Source organism: Ceratotherium simum, chromosome 25 (genome assembly GCF_057802395.1).
Source record: "Ceratotherium simum simum isolate JZ-2026a chromosome 25, ASM5780239v1, whole genome shotgun sequence".
Classification (NCBI taxonomy): Eukaryota; Metazoa; Chordata; class Mammalia; order Perissodactyla; family Rhinocerotidae; genus Ceratotherium; species Ceratotherium simum.
The window spans coordinates 20380208-20397085 of record NC_141924.1 but is presented as its reverse complement, the minus strand read 5'-3'; the positions used below and the strand labels follow the sequence as shown (position 1 = coordinate 20397085).

Here is a 16878-nt window from a genome sequence, read left to right as displayed (position 1 = left end):
AGAAAAGCTGATCTGGAGAAAGACAGCTTGCCAAATTCCAGCCAACCCATCTAGGTTTATGGCCTGGCTCTGCCTTGTACAGACCATGTGACTTTGAACAAGTAACTTAACCTCACTCTTCTCAGTTTCCACTTGTGTAAAAGGAAATAACAACAACAGGCCACAGGAGCATTGAGAGGATTAAAGGCAAGACCACATCCAGCAGAAACGAAAACATATGTTCACACAAAAACTTGTACACAAATGTTTATAGCAGCATTATTCATAATAGCCAAAAAGTGGAAACAATCCAGATGTCCATCAACTGAAGAATAGATAAACAAAATGTGGTACAGCCGCATGATGGAATATTATTTGGCCAGAAAGAGGCATAAAATACTGACACATGCTATGACATGGTTGAATCCTCAAAAATCACCTTAAGTGGAGGAAACCAGTCACAAAAGACCACGTATTATATCATTCCATTCATATAAAATTCCCAGAAAGGGAAATCTATAGAGAAAGAAAGTAAATTAGTGATTGCTCAGGGCTGGGGAGTAAGGGAAGAGGGGAGGATAGCAAGGTGATAGCTAAAGGGTATAGAGTTTCTATTTGAGCAGACGAAAATATAAAATTACTGTGATGATGGCTGCACATATCTGTGAATATACTAAAAAACAGTGACTTGTATGCTTTAATTGGATGACCTGTACAGTTTGTGAATTATATCTCAATAAAGCTGTTAAAAATAAACAAATAGAAGAAACTAAGCAAGAATGATGGTCAAATCTCTGTGGCAAAAACATAACAAAAGATAAAAGAAAGGGAAGGTGGAAAGATACTGTAATAAAGGAATCAGAACAGTGCTTGGCACATAGTAAGTCCTCAATAAACATTGACTATCAGTATTATTTGTTGGAGTAACATCAATCATCGTGAATAGCCTTGGCAAAGTTTGGAAAAGAGCATGGCTATGTAGTCCAACTAATAGTAAGACTGAAATTTCCATTTTAATCTTAAAGTATTCACCTTAAACATTTTTAAAAATTCAAGCTTTTCCCCCAAAATCTAAAGACAATCCATGCCTAAATAGTCTATTTAAAAGATAAATTTCAAAATGAAATGCAGCTTTTTCTCTTCTTTAAAGAGGTTTCCACTCAAGTATATTAAATTATTTATGATTGTCAAATCTTCTTTTAGCTTTAAAATTGACTAGCTACAGAGCCAAACACGAGAAAACTGAGAAAGGCCATTCATTCTGAAATACACTCACAATTGGATTCATTCTTAAAAAAATCTTTGGACTATTTTCCAAAGGCCATACATATTAACCCTAGATTAAAAAGACAGTTTTAGTTATCAATTTTCAAAATCTCAAACAATTCAAAAGGATAAAAATGAAAAGATTCACTCCCCTTCCCCACAAGAACCCAACTCTTCTCTTTCTCTCCCCCATGTATCAACATATGTATTTATTTATAGATCTATATGTATATTTCACTTTATAAAATAAATTATCTATGTCTTCGGCCTTGTTCAAAGATGGATTTACTGAAAAACTAATGATACTTAAGCTTCAGGGCCCTTCATTTGCTAAGATCTTTCCCAGGCCCTCTATCTAACTATATCCGCAACTTCATATTCTTTTCCTTAAAGAGGCCCCTTCAAAATGTATAAGCTTCATGCCCCACAGAAGTTGATCTGCCCCTAGTAGCTACTTCCCACTCTATCCACTACTTTATCCCTTCAAATCCTCCACTCTTCAAAGTCAAGTTCAAATCCTGCCACAGGAAGCCTTGCATGATTGCTCCAACTAAGACTGACCTTCCCTTCTCTAAGTTTCCACTGCATTTGTTCACTAGACAACTTCAAAATCCTTTTGCCAAAACCCTCCAGATTGGTTGAGTTTGGAATTTAAAATTTTTTGTATCTTATAGTGCATTATATACATTATGTAATATATATATATATAATATATATTATGTAATGGTGTGTAAATAGTGCATCATGTAACTCTATCCATCAGGGTCCAAGATAACACCTCATAATCAAATATATTAATACATCTTCATCAAAATACATGAATATTCACACCAAGTGAAACAAAGCTATAAGTTACCTCACTCCAGTGTGGGTCATAACTGGTACTAACTGAGTTATAATACAATTTTCAATTTTCAGAGATTTTGGATTTCTGAATTATGGCTAAAGGATTTGATACCTGAACATTATTGTGTCATTATTTCATATCTCACCACTTAAGTTTTAGTTGACAAAAATGGCTCTTCCCCACTATGTCCCCAGTGATGTGTCTAGTAGATAGTGGGTGTTCAAAAATTTGATAGAATGAATGAATGAAAGAACTAAGTCTTATATTAGGTTGAGCTTGTCAAGGAAAAGGATTGTGTCCTTTTTAGTCAACATCCCCAGCACCAAGGCCAGTGCCTGGCACATGGTGAACACTCAGGAAATGCTGGGTCAGTTGAATCACCTCAAATCTCTCACAAAGACTACCTAAAATATAAGTGCCCAATAAACACTTTACAACTGATCCCAATATCACTGACTTACAAAATGAGATTGATTGTCATAGGAGAAGGAAAAGACCAGGTGAGGAGTATAGAGGAAGCAGTAGGAGAAGGAGCCTAGGCCTGGCAACAAACTTGTAGAAAAGTATTGATGCAGGGATTCATATTTCACAAAGACCTTGGACCATGCAAGACGGATGCCATATACCTTAAGAATTCTGGAGCGTTTTTCTTAATGTCAAGTCTTCCCCTGACAACAACCTCTTTCCTGGGTCCCTACATGACTTAGAATCCTTGACATCATATTTACAGTTACAAAAACATTGCCTTATTCTGCCCCTTGTCTGGTAGTTTCAGACTTACATAGAGAGTTGGGCTAAAAGATCACATGTGACAGTAGATATTGCTAACTGACATTCTGTACTCTAAACTGAACTTTTCTAAATTGGAGGTTCTAAATGGAATGGTTTGTTAATTTATCAACACATACAGTTTTTGGGGGGTTTTTGCTGAGGAAGATTCACCCTGAGCTAACATCTGTTGCCAACATTCCTCTTGTTTTTTTTTTTGCTTCAGGAAGATTAGCCCTGAGCTAACATCTGTGCCAATCTTCCTCTGTTTTGTATGTGGGTCGCCAACACAGCATGGCTGATGGGTTTGTGTAGGTCTGCACCCAGGATCCAAACCCGTGATCCTGGGCTGCCAAAGCAGAGCATGCCAAACTTAACCACTATTCCACAGGGCCAGCCCCACATACATTATTTTTTAATACAGAACGTCTGCGAGCATGGATGTTCGGGCAAATTGCTTTGTCTCTCTGTGTTTCAGTTTTCTCATCAGTAAATGGAATACTACTACTTACCTCGTAGTGCTGTGATGAAGGTAAAGAATAAAGTATACAGGGCCAGCCCTGATGATCTAGTGGTTAAAGTTTGGTGCTCTCACCACTTCGGCAGCCTGGGCTCACTTCCCGGTCACAGAACCATACCACCTGTCTGTCAGTTGCGATGCTGTGGTGGTGGTTCAGATAGAAGAACTAGAAAGACTTACAACTTGGATATACAACCATGCACCAGGGCTTTAGGGAGGAAAAGAGAAAAAGAATATAGTATACAAAAGCTTCTCAGAGAGGAGCTCATTCCCCAAAATGAGGAAAAATAACCAGAGATATCTCAATACATTCTTCCAAGGAAGAATGGGTTCCCGGAGGTGTTTATTGAGGGCTACTTTCTTTATCTCTGATTCTTTCTTCCTTTGTTTGAAAAGGAATCCTTATTTTGAACCCTACAAGTTTACATGAATTCTGGTATATTTAGAATAGAGTTTTGAGCAATGGTTTCTCAAGTGTGTTCCACAGGACACTAGGGCTGCAAGATGTTGATAAGTGTTGCTTAAAAAAAATACATATATGTGTATACACACACATGTATCAGGGTTCCCTAGTTAAATAAAATTGGGAAACGCTAGGTTAAACAGAATTTATCAGGGTTTTTTATTGTGGAATTTCTCGGGATATTTCATATGTTGCTATGACTCTGTGAAAGGGAGCATGCTGGGCCACATGTCTCAGACATATTTATCTATAGACTCTCCACCTCACAAAGCATCTTTCTAATTCCAGTCTTCCATGGAATACAGGTCGGGAAACTGCTTTAGAATATGGTGTACCACATATTTTACATCTTTTGCTTGTGTCTCCTCTCTTAATTCTGAACATAATTGCTCCTTCTGTATTGCTTTTTTAGTGAATTCACTATTTTGCACTTCCACGGGTGAAAGAATCCATTTACTATATCAAAAATATTTCCTACTCCTGAAATTGACCATTACAAAATTTTGGTTAATTGTTTTAGAATCACTTAAAGCAATGATTTCTTGATCTGAAAAATAAAAAGAAATCAGTTGCACTAACTTATAATTAAATAGCACATTAAAATATCCCAGAATCAAAATTTTACATAAAACCCATGAGTTTGCCCACATACTCCTCTTCAACCAAATGGCATGAAGTTGAACTTATGGTTTTCATAGGAGCTCTGGTGAGCAGATGTCATTATACCCTCGGGAAACCATAGCAACCAGCATTGACAATCTGTACACTCTCTTATAATAAAGTTATGTTAATAAATAAATAATAAAAATAAAAGCATATTTATTATAAAATCATATTACCTGGAACAAGGAAAACTCTAAAGTTTGGGGATACCTTTTTTCTTTAAAGTGGGTTACTCCTAGGGAATGCTAATATTCAAAGAAATCAAATCATTCTCAAAGGACTAAACATGTTAAGTTTAACTACTAAGTTTATCTGCTCCTACATGTTAAGCAGTTACTGGTTATAATATTTCATTGTTATTGAAACTTTAAGATTCAAATTTGGACTTAAGACTTGATGATAAGTCTTAAATAGGCATACTATATATATATTAATTGAATTGAAGGGGAAAAAAATGCAGTAGGTTTTTACAAACTCCATGTATCAAACTCTGCATCCAAGCTTGTGGGAAAATTGCAAAGAACTTGAGGGTAAAACTGTATATGGATGTATAGCTCACATTGATTTGTGTTTCTCTCTCAATGTTGGAAAAAAATACTATATTAAGAAAAAATTAAACTCATAAAATCATTTGACAAAGTTAGTCTCTGCGATGCATCAGAGTGAAAAGCTGCTATACTTAAGTTAACAAAACTAAAAAATATTGCCCAAAATGGTCAGTTTGTTAAAATGTTCCCTAGGCTGCTCTACTGTTTTCTATTACAAACCAGAAAATTCAGTATCTCTTTTGCATTAAACTTAGTTCCACGTGTTTCAGGGCCTCAAAGGGAGACCCAGCTTCAGGTTTCTGACATAAAAACCTTAATATAACCTGAAGAATTCCCCTAGGCATATCGGGAGTAATCAAATTTCATGTTAACTATTAAATTACAGACATTCAATTATGTTTTCCAAACCTCTGTTTAGAAATTCAAAAGGTCCTTAGAAAACATCCTTAAACCAAAGCCCAAGTTGGCAAGTGAAACCGTTTACCTGCGACAGCAAAACAAAGAGGGGTCATCGCCATCCCTGCAGGCACATTGGGAAGTGGCACGCGATGTACCCCATCCCCATTGTGAGGCACAAATTCTTTGTGACACTGGGAGACACCGCAGAACAAAAATACTATTAGAAATGCTTCAAAAGGAACATTTTTGGCTGCGATAGAGACTTTTGACATTATTTATTAGGTTCAAAACTGCTTCACAAAAGCCTAACAATGGTTCTGTGGAAACCAGTACATCTGAGGCCCTTTCTGTTGTTCTGGGCAGGCATTGATTTGAAGATGGGCAGCGCTCGCCGAACAATTCCCTCGCAGCGGTCAACGTAAGTGAGCATTCACCCCCGGCCTAGGAGGGGCCTGTGAACAAACCGTATGGAAACGCCAGGGTGGGCGGGAGTGGGGAGAAGAGCAAACCTTGATTAACCTCTTCGAGGGGAGATGGGTGGGAGCACCGGCAAACTGAGGAAGGGGAGCTCCTGCCAGATTGCCGTGGAGGGAGGCGTCCGCCCTGGGCCCCCTTTTCCCCAGGGGATGAGGATGCTTGGGGAGCATCTCCGATGCCATGGCAACTGCGCTTCTTACGACTGGATTTCCGGGCGCGCCCTGGAGCTGGCTTTGGAAATCTGGGTTTGCCAGAGCGCCGGCTGTGGCTGCCGTCCTCTCCTCTAGCTTGGGCTCTGAGGAACTCCGGGACACCCTCGACGCCGCCGAAGGGGTCTGGCTTTTCCCGCAGAGGCCGGCGGCAGTGTAAGGTCTCGGAGCGGGACCTGGAAGGCAGAGAAGGGCAGAAGTGGCACTCAAGCATGCAGAATTTACCCGCCCCGCTGGGACTTTAAAAAAACCTCTCCTGATAGCTGGATGTTTGAGACATCAATGTTTGTAATGTGCTGAGAGAAAAAATTTAAAAATCCCCTGAAGTTATCCTCACGTGCTTCCCCACGTTTCTTTAAGAAAGTAAACTGCTATCTATTCCTTTCCTGTTGTATGCAAGCACCTTCCCAAAAAATAATTTTTACAGAATCCTCACAAAACTTTTAATTTCAAGGAAAACTGTTTAAAACTTCTAAAGAGAGGGAAACAGAAGAATTGGTGACTAAAATAGGGCCTCAAATTCTAAATTTGGGGAAAGTTTGTGAATGGAAAATTAAGTAGAGTTAGATATCAGGCAAAAAAAGAAAAAAAAGGATCCACAGTCCATTTGGATTTACGACTGATAATTTAAAAATCCAAGAGGCAATTATTACATGAGTTTTCTTAGAAATTTCAAACCAACTGAAAATTAAAAACAATCAGTGAATTAATCTGATCCTGGGTCTACACTATACATACATACATACTAATAACGGATTTGATTTTTTTCTATTTTTGCCCAACTAAATCATATTTTCATATAAAAGATGAGGTATTTTTTATAACAATGCAGCCAATACTATAAAAGAATATATATATATATTCCCCCTGCATTTCCAAATATATATATACATATATATAGTACATATATATATATATCATATATATACAATCTTGAAGTTTTTACCTGAGAAATTCTGCCCATTGACTATGCAAATAAAAGTTTAATTCTTCTGTAGTGAGTTAGGACAACTAACATGCTTTATATCACTTTCTACAAGTTCTGAAAGGGCTTTGAAGAGCATGTAAATGTCTGGAATATTTGGAACAACTTACAGGATAATTCGCAAATTCAAAAAATATGTAAAAGATTTACAATGCACATTACCTTCCTAACAATGGGCATGAAACAGCCACTCTATCACTAGGTAATTCAATTTAGCGCATCACATATTGTTCTACGTCCAGTAGGTATTGGGCATCTCCCACTACACACCAACACACCCAAGTCAAACAGTGAGAAACTTCTAGTGAATCTGACTTTGCAATGTGAGAATCATTTCCTGGAAATAAAGGTGGAATGGCATTTCTATATCTCCAGGTAAATAAAAGCTTTCAGAGAGCCGTGCGCATTGCTTTGTGAAAACTAGATGCTTAATAGCTGTTTGTTGATTTGGATTTCCAGCCTTGGCAGATGACCCATTCATTGTCAAGCAATAATCAGTGCAAGAAGATTCCACCAGTGAACGTGATGTGGCTCTGTAATTTGGAGCAACAGAATATGACCTAGACAGAATATGCTGTCTTCTATCTTGAGCCAAAGAATAGAAATTCCTTCCCTGAATGCAATTCAATATTGATGCATTTTGTAACACACTATCTTAGTGGGGCGTAATGGTGTAATGCAATAAATAAGGCTTTGGGTTCAGACCATCATAGATTTAAATCCTAGCCTAGGCCTCTTTGTCCTTACTTGAAACATGAGGATTGTATTACCTACTTCACAGGGTTGCTAGTGGGATTAAATCTGTTCATTCATTTATTCGTTCATTAATATTTGAATGTCTATTATGTGCCTGGCAGTGTTCTAGACATTGGAGATTTAGAAAGGAATAAAGCAAGCAGTAGCCCTGCCCATATAGAGCTTACGGTCTGGTTGTGGGGAGATGGAGGGGGGATGGGGAGCAGACTAATAGATAAGAAAATAAAGAAATGTATAAGTGTCAGCTGGTAATAAACCCTAAGGAGAAAAATAAAGCAGGAAGAAGCTTAGGAAAGACCCACTCATGTAGGCGACATTTCAGTAAAGACCTGAAGGAAATGAAAAAGCAAACTAGTTAAGCGTCTGTGGGCAGAGCGTGATAAAATGTAAAGCATCTAGTGCACAGTAAGTGCTCAATACCCAGGAGCTCTTATTGTCATATTTCGAATCTTAATATAGAAATGCTCTGACCTGGAGTCAGAATGGAGGCTGGAATCCTGGCTCCAGCCCTAAAGTTACAGAATCTCCATGGGCCTCCGATTCTGCATCTAAACCATGGGAGAATACCAGTTCCTATCTCAGAGGGTTGCCATATGGACCAAAAGTGAAGATGTGTGTTTAAATTTTAGCCCATTGCCATTTACATTAAGACTCAAAAAATGTTACCAACCAGGGTCCTCAGCATCCCATCATCAAGTCCTGCCTCCCAGAAATGAAGGCATCTCTGAATCAGCATCTTTGGCAGATGGTCTCACAGCCCCTGCTTAGGCACTTCTAGCCCAAGCAGTACATTCTCCTCTAGTCCAAAGAAAGTTCTCCTTTGTACTGAGTCAAAATCTGTCCCTTCTATTGGTCAATTCCAAGAACTGTGCAAACATTGAGAGTGAAATCTACCAAAAAAATTTCCTGGAAAAAGCCTACATAAAGTCAATCTAATCCTCTTCTACATGACAACTCCTGGAATATTTGGAATATACATTGTTTCCTTACGTTTTCTTGCCTCCACTCTAAACAACAGCACCATAAATACCACCACCATCATCACCACCGCCATTCAGTGCCCACTATTTTCGGGGAACTTTATTTATATCAATCCTCTAATTACAACGTCTCTTCAAGGTAGTAATTGTCATTAGTTTACAGATTAAAAACCTGGGCTCAAAGCACATTTACAGGACTCGATCATGGCTACAGAGCTGAAACAGAAGAAAGCGGAGATTTGAGCCCAGGTCTCCCTGATTTCAAAGCTCATTCCTTCTGGTCCATCTCCTTACTTTTAATCATTCCTCCTATTATGCAATTTTGAGACACTTTATTATCATATACATTATCCTGTGCTATGAATTCACAGCTTCCTTATCGTAAAATAGGGATAATAACGTTATCTGCCTAAGAGTGTTATATGAGTATTTCATAAAATAATGTAAATGCTCAGCACTGTATCTGGCACATAGTAAGAGCTTAATAAGTAGAGGCTGGAATGATAATAATAATTTTCATTATCATTATTATCTGGTGCAATACCTGAATCATCAAATTGCTTATCATCAACTCACACTTGTTCTCTTCTCCAATACGATACTTGGCCACAAGTAAACTTCCACTAAGGACTGACTGATACGGTTCTTATAGAACCTTCTAGAATAAGACATTGGAATCAATAACTTTGCTGTTTACGTTGAAGTTAAAAATAAAATGTGACCAACTGAAAAGAGAAAGAAAGAGTTAGGAACCACAAAAAGATACTTACCAGGTGAGACAGAATCTCCCTTGGAGATGCAAGAGGGCTTGTTCTGAAGTCTCACGTGTCTATTGATGTGTGTGCCTGTAGCCTCCAAGTACAGGGGATTTACTGAGTGGAGTTGAATAGACTTTTTTGTCATTTGCTGTTCCAAAAATAGACTGCTCCAGACTTGCTTAGGTGCTTCTCTGTCTCTCTTATTAATTTCTCGTCTGGCAGGGAAGATCAATGGGGTCTGGTCCCATTCACTCAATGGTGTTGGGGAGGGGCTGGCTTCTCTGTAGCTTTCTTCTTCGGAAGAAGCTGTACTTACAGCAGGAGATCTGGGGATAATGTACTGACGAGTACAAAGCTGTTTCTTACATGCCATTGGAGTGTGAATCTTTTCTGGAAATACTGTAAAAAGTAAACACATCAGTTTGAAAGAATGCACTTCAATATCACCTACTAAATTAATGGTGAAAAGGATGAAATCAGGCAATATATGAATTTTTTGTTTGTTTCATATTTCTATCCAGAGCACAGAGAAGTGACAAAAAGGCCAAGGACCTGGGTGCCTGAGTGGGAGATGTAGAGGAGGTACAAGATGTGGAAAAAGACATAAAAGGGTGAAAATGTTTTTGTTGAGTTCAAGCTGTGTTGCAGGCACTGTGTGAGGGCCTGGACGTGTTGATCATTTAATTCTCACAAGAACTGTATCTAACAGATACTATTATTATCTCCATTTTACAGGTCAGAAAGCTAATTTGAGGCTTATGGGTTGAATTGTGTCCCCCAAGAAGATATGTTGAAGTCTTAACCCTCTGCACCTATGAATGTGACCTTATTTGGAAATATGGTCTTTGCAGATGCAATCAAGTTAAGACGAGGTTGTCAGAGTGAGCCCTTAATCCAATATGGCTAGTGTCCTTATAAGAAGAAAAAAACAGACATAGATACACAGGAAGAATGCCATGTAATGATGAAGGCAGAGATTGGAGTGATGTATCTATAAGCCAAGGTATGCCAAGGATTACAGCAACCACTGGAAGCTAAGAGAAAGGCAAGGAATGGATTCTCCCTCAGAACCTCCAGAAGGGACTAGTCTTGCTGACATCTGAATTTCTGACTTCTGGCCTCCAGAACTGTGAAAAAATAATTTTATCTTAAGCCCTCCAGTTTGCGGTTCTTTGTTACAGCAGTCCTAGGAAACTAATATACCCACAATAGTTTCAACATACACATGTTGTTTTAGAATAATTATTAACAACAGCACGTTTCACCGCCCAAAAATTGTTCAGATTTGGGGCAGAGAAAGAAGAAAAACCAGGAGGTGGAAAAGTGTGGAATGAGAGGAGGAAGGGAGTGGATTTCCTGAGTTCTGTGTGGCAGAAACTGTGCCAGGATGAAACAACTCTTAACAAAACTCATATTCCCTGTTCTCAAGGTGCAGTCAAGTGGCAAAGAGGATGGTGATCATGTTAGGTACCAACTAAGCACAACCTCTTCCTACACCACAACTTTGTCTGCAGAAGAAAGAATCAAGGTAAATGTCTCCAGGGGCCCTACAGGTAATAGAAACGAGAAAAGGGGCAAAGTAGGGGTACCCTAGGAGTATATGTCCCATCAACAGGGTCCAGCCACTTCTCAGACCTTGTCTTTTATTGCCATGAGGGAATGTGGGCCCAATGAGGACAGATTTTACTGGATTTTCAGGAGAAGCAGAAATATATATTTTTATGTGTAAAGTCTCCTGATTTTTAAATGTTAGTAACTCACTCAATTTTTTTTAATACAGTGTGGGCTACACAAAACACATCTGCTCTCTGAATCACCATAGGCCACCAGTTTGCATCTTTGGGCTGTGGCCAGCCTTATGAAAGTCACACTGTCACTTACCTCCTTTTATACCATCCTCATCTTAGAACATGATTTTATAAATATTCATCCTGGAATAGTGGAAAGGCATTTGCAAGCTCTGTGTATAAGCAGATTTTAGAGTTCTTGAAGTCTCATCTACCTCCAACACTTTAGGAAGATTGAGCTTTTATTTTCATTTTAATTGACTGCCCCATTTCATCTTAAAGCCCAGAATTTAAAATGGCAGACCAATTTTTCAGGCTTTCCCAAATGCAGGGAGACATCTAAAATCTTTCAAAACAGGAGCTCTGGGACTCTTGATCCTAAAGGAAAATCTACAACAATAGAACCAATGGCATTTGATTGCCCTTATTCTGCTGGTCAAATTATCAATAACAGAATGGAAGGCACTTTACACACCTTCACATCCTAGCATTTATGAGTTGAAAGAGACCTTGCAGATTATCTGAAGCTCACCCCACCACCCTCATCATCCATTTCTGTTTAAATACCTCCAGGATCCTGAATATCACTACCTCTGAATCAGAGATTTCATTGCTTATCAGAAGAGCAAATAAGTAACATTGTATTTGCAATATAATGGGTATATTCTATATATGGATATAAATAATATTATATATGGGGGATAATTATCAAAGCTTGTCTAATTCACTCATCAGAGATTTCACATGCTGTTATAAATTTTATTTAGTCCCAGCAATCATGAACACGCTAGAGCCATGAAGTCAGGGTTGTCTTTCTCCTCAGAGTATTATCTCTCTGTAGACAGTCTTCATTTCAGAAACCAGCATTTTATTCCACTTTTCAATTTGTATATTCCTTTACAGTTTGTTTGTTTTCACCCTGGTAACCCCACTGAGCCTGGCAACAACTCTGTGGCTTCCTCATTTTATTGAAGAGGAAACTGAGGTCAGAGCATCTTGTCCATACCACTAGCCAAGAATCAGAGAAGCTGGGATTGGGGCTCAGGTCTTGGAATTTTGAGAGGGTTTTGTTTTTCTACTATACAATCAATGCCAATGGGGCCAGAGGAGACATGTGACTACTGTGAACTGAGCTTGATGAAGGGAGGCATGAAAATGTCCACAGTAGCAGCTAACAAATAGTGGGCACGGACCACCAGCCAGGCACTACCCTACTGTCCATGCCTTAGCCCACAGTAAATGCTACCACCATCACGTCTAATATCATCTTAGGGTGAGTACTCTGCCAATGGCCCAGTGACTGAAATTAGCTCCCACAAAAGCCCACACTCTAACTGTTCCCCAGGCTACCTCTTCACATGCTCACTCACTCATGTAAGGACCTTACTTTTCCCAACTACTGAGGCACCTGTTTTTGGTAATTTGTTTGTTAAAAAAATTCTCCCCAATATTCAGGTTTTGCTAATTCTTTTAATGTGTAGGCAGCTCTCTTATTTTGCAGCACAGGTCTTCCATCTGTTGCTAATTTCATTTGAGATTGAATTGAATTTCATTTGAAATAATATTGTGGCAGATGAGATTTGAAGGTACAATACACCTAAGGATGAGGGAAAAAGCTAAGAAACACTTGTAAAGGTCACAACCCAAGACATAGACCCACTAAAAAACCGAGATTTAATCATAAGATCGTAGAATGCTTCCCCTCGCCCACACTTGATCATCACACCAGGAGGTCTTCAGTATGGTAAGACTGGGTTATAGCTGAAAGAGCTGCAAAATGCAGACTCTCCCTCAGGAAGAGCAGTCAGGGAAGCCCAAAGCCCAGAGGGAGACAAATGCAAGAACACTGAAGAAATATGAAGCCTCTGGCAACTACAGCTACAACAAACATTGACATAGCCCAACTCTTAGCCATATTAACATAAAACTCTACACCAATGATCTGTTTTCTTCAGTTCCTATTACCTGATACATCATGCTTGGCTTTCAACAAAATTTATGAGGCATGCCAAAAAGCAAGAGAAAACACAGTCTGAAGAGACAAAGTAAGCATAGGAACCAGACTCAGATACAACACAGATGTTGGAATTACTGGAGAAGAAATTTACAATAACTATGATTAATATGTTAAGGGTTCTAATAGAGAAAGTAGACAACATGAAAGAGCACATAAGTAAGGTAAGCAGAGAGATGGAAACTCTAAGAAAGAATCAAAAAGAAATGCTACATGGGGCCGGCCCCCTGGCTTAGCAGTTAAGTGCGCGCGCTCCGCTACTGGTGGCCCGGGTTCAGATCCCGGGTACACACCGATGCACCGCTTCTCCAGCCATGCTGAGGCCACCTCCCACATACAGCAACTAGAAGGATGTGCAACTATGACATACAACTATCTACCGGGGTTTTGGGGGAAAAAAGAAGGAGGATTGGCAATAGATGTTAGCTCAGAGTTGGTCTTCCACAGCAAAAAGAGGAGGATTAGCATGGATGTTAGCTCAGGGCTGATCTTCCTCACAAAAAAAAAAAAAGAGAGAGAAATGCTACATGATCTCACTTATATGTGGAATCCAAAAAAGTCAAATGCATAGAAAGCAGAGAGTAGAAGAGTAGTTACCAGGGGCAGGGAGAAGGGGGAAATGGAGAGACGTTGGTCAAAGGGTGCACAGTTGCTCTTATGTAGGATGAATGTCTAGACATCAAATGTACAGCATGAGGACTATAGTTAATAATACTGTATTGAATACTGGAAATTTGCTAAAAGAGTAGATTTCAGGTGCTCTCATCACACACACGAAAAGTGGTAACTGTGAGGAGATGACATGTTAATTAGTTTGACTGCAGTAATAATTACACTATGTATGTGTGTATCATATCTTCATGTTGTAAACTTTAAATATATACAATTTTTATTAAAAAAATTAAATACAACTAAAAATGAAATACTACAAATACAAAATACCATAACAGAAATGAAGAATACCTTTGATGGGTTCATCAGTAGACTGAAAATGTTCAAGGAAGAATCAGTGAGCATGAAGATAGGTCAACAAGAACTCCTAAGTGAAAATGCAAAGAGAGAAAGAAATGGGAAAAAAAAAAAGAACAATACAAGAACTGTGGGACAATTTTATAAAATATAACATATTCATCTTAACTGGAGTATCAGAAAAAGAAAAAAGAGAGAATGAGGTAGAATATTTGAAGTAACAATGGCTGAGAACTTTCCAAGCTTAATGACAGACATTCAGGCCATAGATCCAGGCAGCTCAGAGAATGTTAAGCAAGATAAACGTCAAAAAGAAAAAAAAAAAAATGGCATCAAGGTGTATCATATTCAAATTACAGAAAACCAAGCACAAAGAGAAAATCTTGAAAGAAGCTGGCAGGGGCAGGGTGGTAAGGAACACCTTTTAAAAGAATAAGGATAAGAATTAAAGAAGATTATTCATCAGAAACCATGCAAACAAGAAGAGAGTGGAATGAAATATTCACAAAGTGCTGAAAGACAAAAACATCAACCTAGAATTCTATATCCAGCAAAATTACCCTTCAACACTGAAGGAGAAATAGACACTTTCTCAGATTAAAAAAAAAAAAAAAAAAAAACCTGAGAAAATTCATTACCCACAGACCTGCCCTGCAAGAAATGTTAAAAGAAATTCTTCAGGGAAAAGGAAAATAATATAGGTCATGAACTCAGATCTATGTAAAGAAAAGAAGAGCTCAGAGAAGGAATAAGTAAAATGAATTCTTTTATTTTTAATTGATCTAAAAGATAACTGCTTTTAAAAGAAGCTCTACCCTTCTCCATGTCCACATCATCACCCTCCATCCTCTCCTTCTGCAGACTTGTCTGAGCGTAACCACTTCACTTCTCTTTCCTCAGGGATTGGGCCACGTTGCTCAGTTCACCATAATCACCCATTCCAGCTCTAGTGCCTTGTTCCCTATCAAGGGTGGCACACAAGTTTCATCTCAAACACCAGTACCCCAAATTGGTTGTGGCATCAGTTAAGAGTTCCAGAGCTATGTCTTGGTTCATGGGGAAACGACTGATGTCTACCAGGATGTGGGAGAATGAAGTGGCCACCAGAGGGGCAGGCACGTGTCATTGCTCAGATACTTGCTGAGTACAAGGGTGCGTGTCCCTGCCTTCTGGGAGAGGGATGTTCCTTCTCCAAGTATCGCTCAACCTCCCTTCCTCTAGTTAAAGGACACATGGAGTCAGCCCCTCCCACCGTGCATCAGAGGGTAACTGAATAGTATTCAGATATACTTCACCCTCCTCCCATGATACCACCTCTTCCCCATGACACCATCAGCCTTACTCAGTTGCACTTGATTCAGAGAAAGTCTCCAGCCTGGGGACATAGATGTGTATTGGAATATTTTATTTTTAAACTTCTGGGCTAGGCTACAAATTGTTTCAAATGTGAGGTATAATTGGAGAGCCACTGCTTTGGTTTCTAGTGGATTCATTGAATGAATGTCTCCAAGCCTTAGTTTCCTTATCTATAGAACTAAAATGATCTCTCGAGGCCAGCCCAGTGGCATAGTGGTTAAATTTGCACGCTCCGCTTCTGCAGCCTGGGGTTTGCAGGTTTGGATCCCAGGAGCGGACCTACACACCACTTACCAAGCCATGCTGTGGCAGGTGTCCCACATATAAAGTAGAGGAAGATGGGCATGGATGTTAGCCCAGGGCCAATCTTCCTCAGCAAAAAGAGGAGGATTGGCAACAGATGTTAGCTCAGGGCTAATATTCGGCACAAAAAAAAAAAATCTCTAGATTATTTTCCAGCCCTAATAATCCTGTGAGCCTCTGAGGTTTTTTTAAACCACACTGAACATTTTTGTCTAAATTACTTTATTTTTTGAAATATGTTACCATATGAAATTGCCATTTTGGAGGACAAAAATGGTCAAATGTAGGCAATTTCATATATTACAACTTAATATCGTGCTTACAAGAGTATACGTGATATGATATTTACATGTAGTTTAAAGAAACCAATAGCCACAGATCAATTGAATTTCATTATATGAATATCCACAATTTATTCTTCCCTTCTCTTATTGATGGGCATTATGAGTGAAGTCCAGTATTTTTTGTCTTTTTGGGGTTTTTTTGTGAGGAAGATCAGCCCTGTGCTAACATCTGCCAGTCCTCCTCTTTTCTTGCTGAGGAAGACTGGCCCTGGGCTAACATCCGTGCCCATCTTCCTCCACTTTATATGGGACGCCGCCAAAGCATGGCTTGCCAAGCGGTGCTTCGGTGCACACCCGGGATCCGAACCAGCGCACTTAACTGCTTGTGCCACCGGGCTGACCCTGTTTTGTTTTTTAATATTACAAACCAGGCTGCTATAAACATTCTTGCACATGTCCTCTGCTGCACATACTCTAGTTTCTCTAGGAGTGGAATAGCCAGGTCCTTGGGTATGAATATCTTCAACCTTGTTAAATAATACCCTTT

General features: G+C 39.1%; 1 protein-coding gene across 2 annotated transcripts in view; it reads right to left on the bottom strand.

Moving 5' to 3' along the window:
* Nucleotides 1-5163: 5163 nt before the first annotated feature.
* C25H12orf42 (chromosome 25 C12orf42 homolog) overlaps nucleotides 5164-16878 on the bottom strand; it is a 116099-nt gene continuing 104384 nt past the window's right edge. For both annotated transcript variants that reach the window (XM_087449027.1, XM_087449026.1), the window contains 2 exons: nucleotides 9631-10017; nucleotides 5164-6315 (listed from right to left, as the gene is read on the bottom strand). In XM_087449027.1, the coding sequence (XP_087305153.1) occupies nucleotides 5867-6315; nucleotides 9631-9991 (810 nt within the window). In that variant the 5' untranslated portion in view covers nucleotides 9992-10017 and the 3' untranslated portion in view covers nucleotides 5164-5866. The remainder of the gene's footprint in view (nucleotides 6316-9630; nucleotides 10018-16878) is intronic.